At 37.1% G+C, this 1,713-nt stretch overlaps 1 protein-coding gene across 1 annotated transcript in view; it reads right to left on the bottom strand.

The window, feature by feature from the left end:
• The window catches only part of LOC102853208 (chromosome unknown open reading frame, human C5orf51), a 48,542-nt gene that overhangs the window by 18,139 nt on the left and 28,690 nt on the right, over window positions 1-1,713 (bottom strand). Inside the window, exon 3 of the mRNA XM_006889587.1 lies at window positions 169-312. Coding sequence (XP_006889649.1) covers window positions 169-312 — 144 coding nt within the window. The remainder of the gene's footprint in view (window positions 1-168; window positions 313-1,713) is intronic.

Here is a 1,713-nt window from a genome sequence, read left to right as displayed (position 1 = left end):
TCTTTGGAATGGGAACAAATATAGATCTCTTCCAGTCAGTTGGCCAAGTGGTTGTTCTCCAGATTTCTTGGCACAACTTGGTGAGCACATAAATTTAAAAAAAAAAAAAAATGAAAAAGAAAAAGCAACATTCTACCATAACTCACAGATAGGGCTTCAAAGACTTACTTTTGGATGCGTATTATTTTCCTTGACTAAAAGTTCTGGTTCTGAAAGAAAACTGATGAGATCCTGTACTTTCTGTGAAGAATCTTCAGGAAAATCTTCATCTACTAACTTGTTTTCCTCAAAATAAGTCATGTCTAAAATAGCCTGAAGAATCAAAACAAAAAGGATCTATAAATGATTTAAACATTAAAATTCTTACAGAAGTTTAACCAGAATATTTAAAGATTAGACCATATATTAAAGATGTTTCAGCCACCTTCCACATAGAGACCTGTTAAGGAGGTTGGTGGCCTAGTGGGTAAGGAGTCTAACTATCAAGGCAGAGGTAACTGATTCAAACCCACCAACAGTTCTGAAAGAGAAAGGCAGATAATTTTGTCCTGTGCTATTTACGGCCTCTGAAATCCTGCTGGAAGATTAGCTATGAGCTGGTTATGATTCAATGGCACATAACAACATCATGATGGAGACCTGTGTTTCCCAGCCAATGAATGCACTTCATGCACAGCTACCACGAACCTATCAGCAGAGGCTGGTATGTTGCTATGATGCTAAAGAGGTTTCGTGGAGCTTCCAGACTAAGACTATAGAGAAAAGGTATTGAGATCTACTTTGAAAAAAATCCGTCAATGAAAATCCTGTGAATCCTAAACAGTTTAGCCTGTAACTGGTCATGAGGATGGGGTCACCATGACTCAGGAATAGACTTGACAGTAAGTATTATAACCAGCACCAATGAACTTAAATTGTAAAAACAGGCAAAATGTTTAGAAAATGGCAAAATTCAAAATAGGTCTTACAAAAATAATATCAAAGGTATTTTACTGAAATTCTGTCTTAATAATTTTGCTTCCCTCAGGGGGAAGGAATAGCTCAAGAGAGGAAGACACTCTATGAGATGGATCGATTCAGAGACTGGGGTAATGGGGTAGGTGTGTCAGGGTCAGTGAGATTGGCACAAGACAGAGCAAGAGTTAGGGCTGTTGTACATAGAGTTGCAGGTGACACAACGACACGTAACAATAAAAACATGTTATAATTATTACAAATTAACATATATAATGTAATTATAAACGGAGCTCTGGTGGTATAATGGGTTACGTGCTGGGTTGTAAACCAAAAAGCTAACAGTTCAAATCTACCAGGAAGGCCAAAGGAAAAAATGAGGTAAGTCTGCTCCTGTTAAGATTTACAGCCTTGGAAAAAGGTAGAGGGTCACCATTAATCATAATAAAAGTTGAAACAGTGGTTTTGATTTAGATGTAATTTTAACAATTACAATTCATTTCTATATATCTTTACACACACGTAAGTTTTCGGTGTCAAGCTTATTTTGGCTCATAGCAACCCTAATTGAGAGGCAGAGCCGCTCCCCTTGGTATCCTTTTTTTTTTAAAAAAAATTTTCTTATTTTCATTTTTTATTATTTTGTGTGTGTGTACCGTCAAATCGGAACTGACTTGTACAGGAGGAGATTGTCCCTCCTTCTCCGACAGAGCATCTGGTGGATTTGAACTGCATAATTCCGGAACTGTAGTGCAGCTT

This window comes from Elephantulus edwardii, unplaced genomic scaffold, assembly GCF_000299155.1.
Source record: "Elephantulus edwardii isolate Elephantulus edwardi_28Jun2011 unplaced genomic scaffold, EleEdw1.0 scaffold00079, whole genome shotgun sequence".
Taxonomy (NCBI): domain Eukaryota; kingdom Metazoa; phylum Chordata; class Mammalia; order Macroscelidea; family Macroscelididae; genus Elephantulus; species Elephantulus edwardii.
Note: the sequence above shows the minus strand (reverse complement) of the source record. Positions and strands in the feature narration are given on the sequence as shown.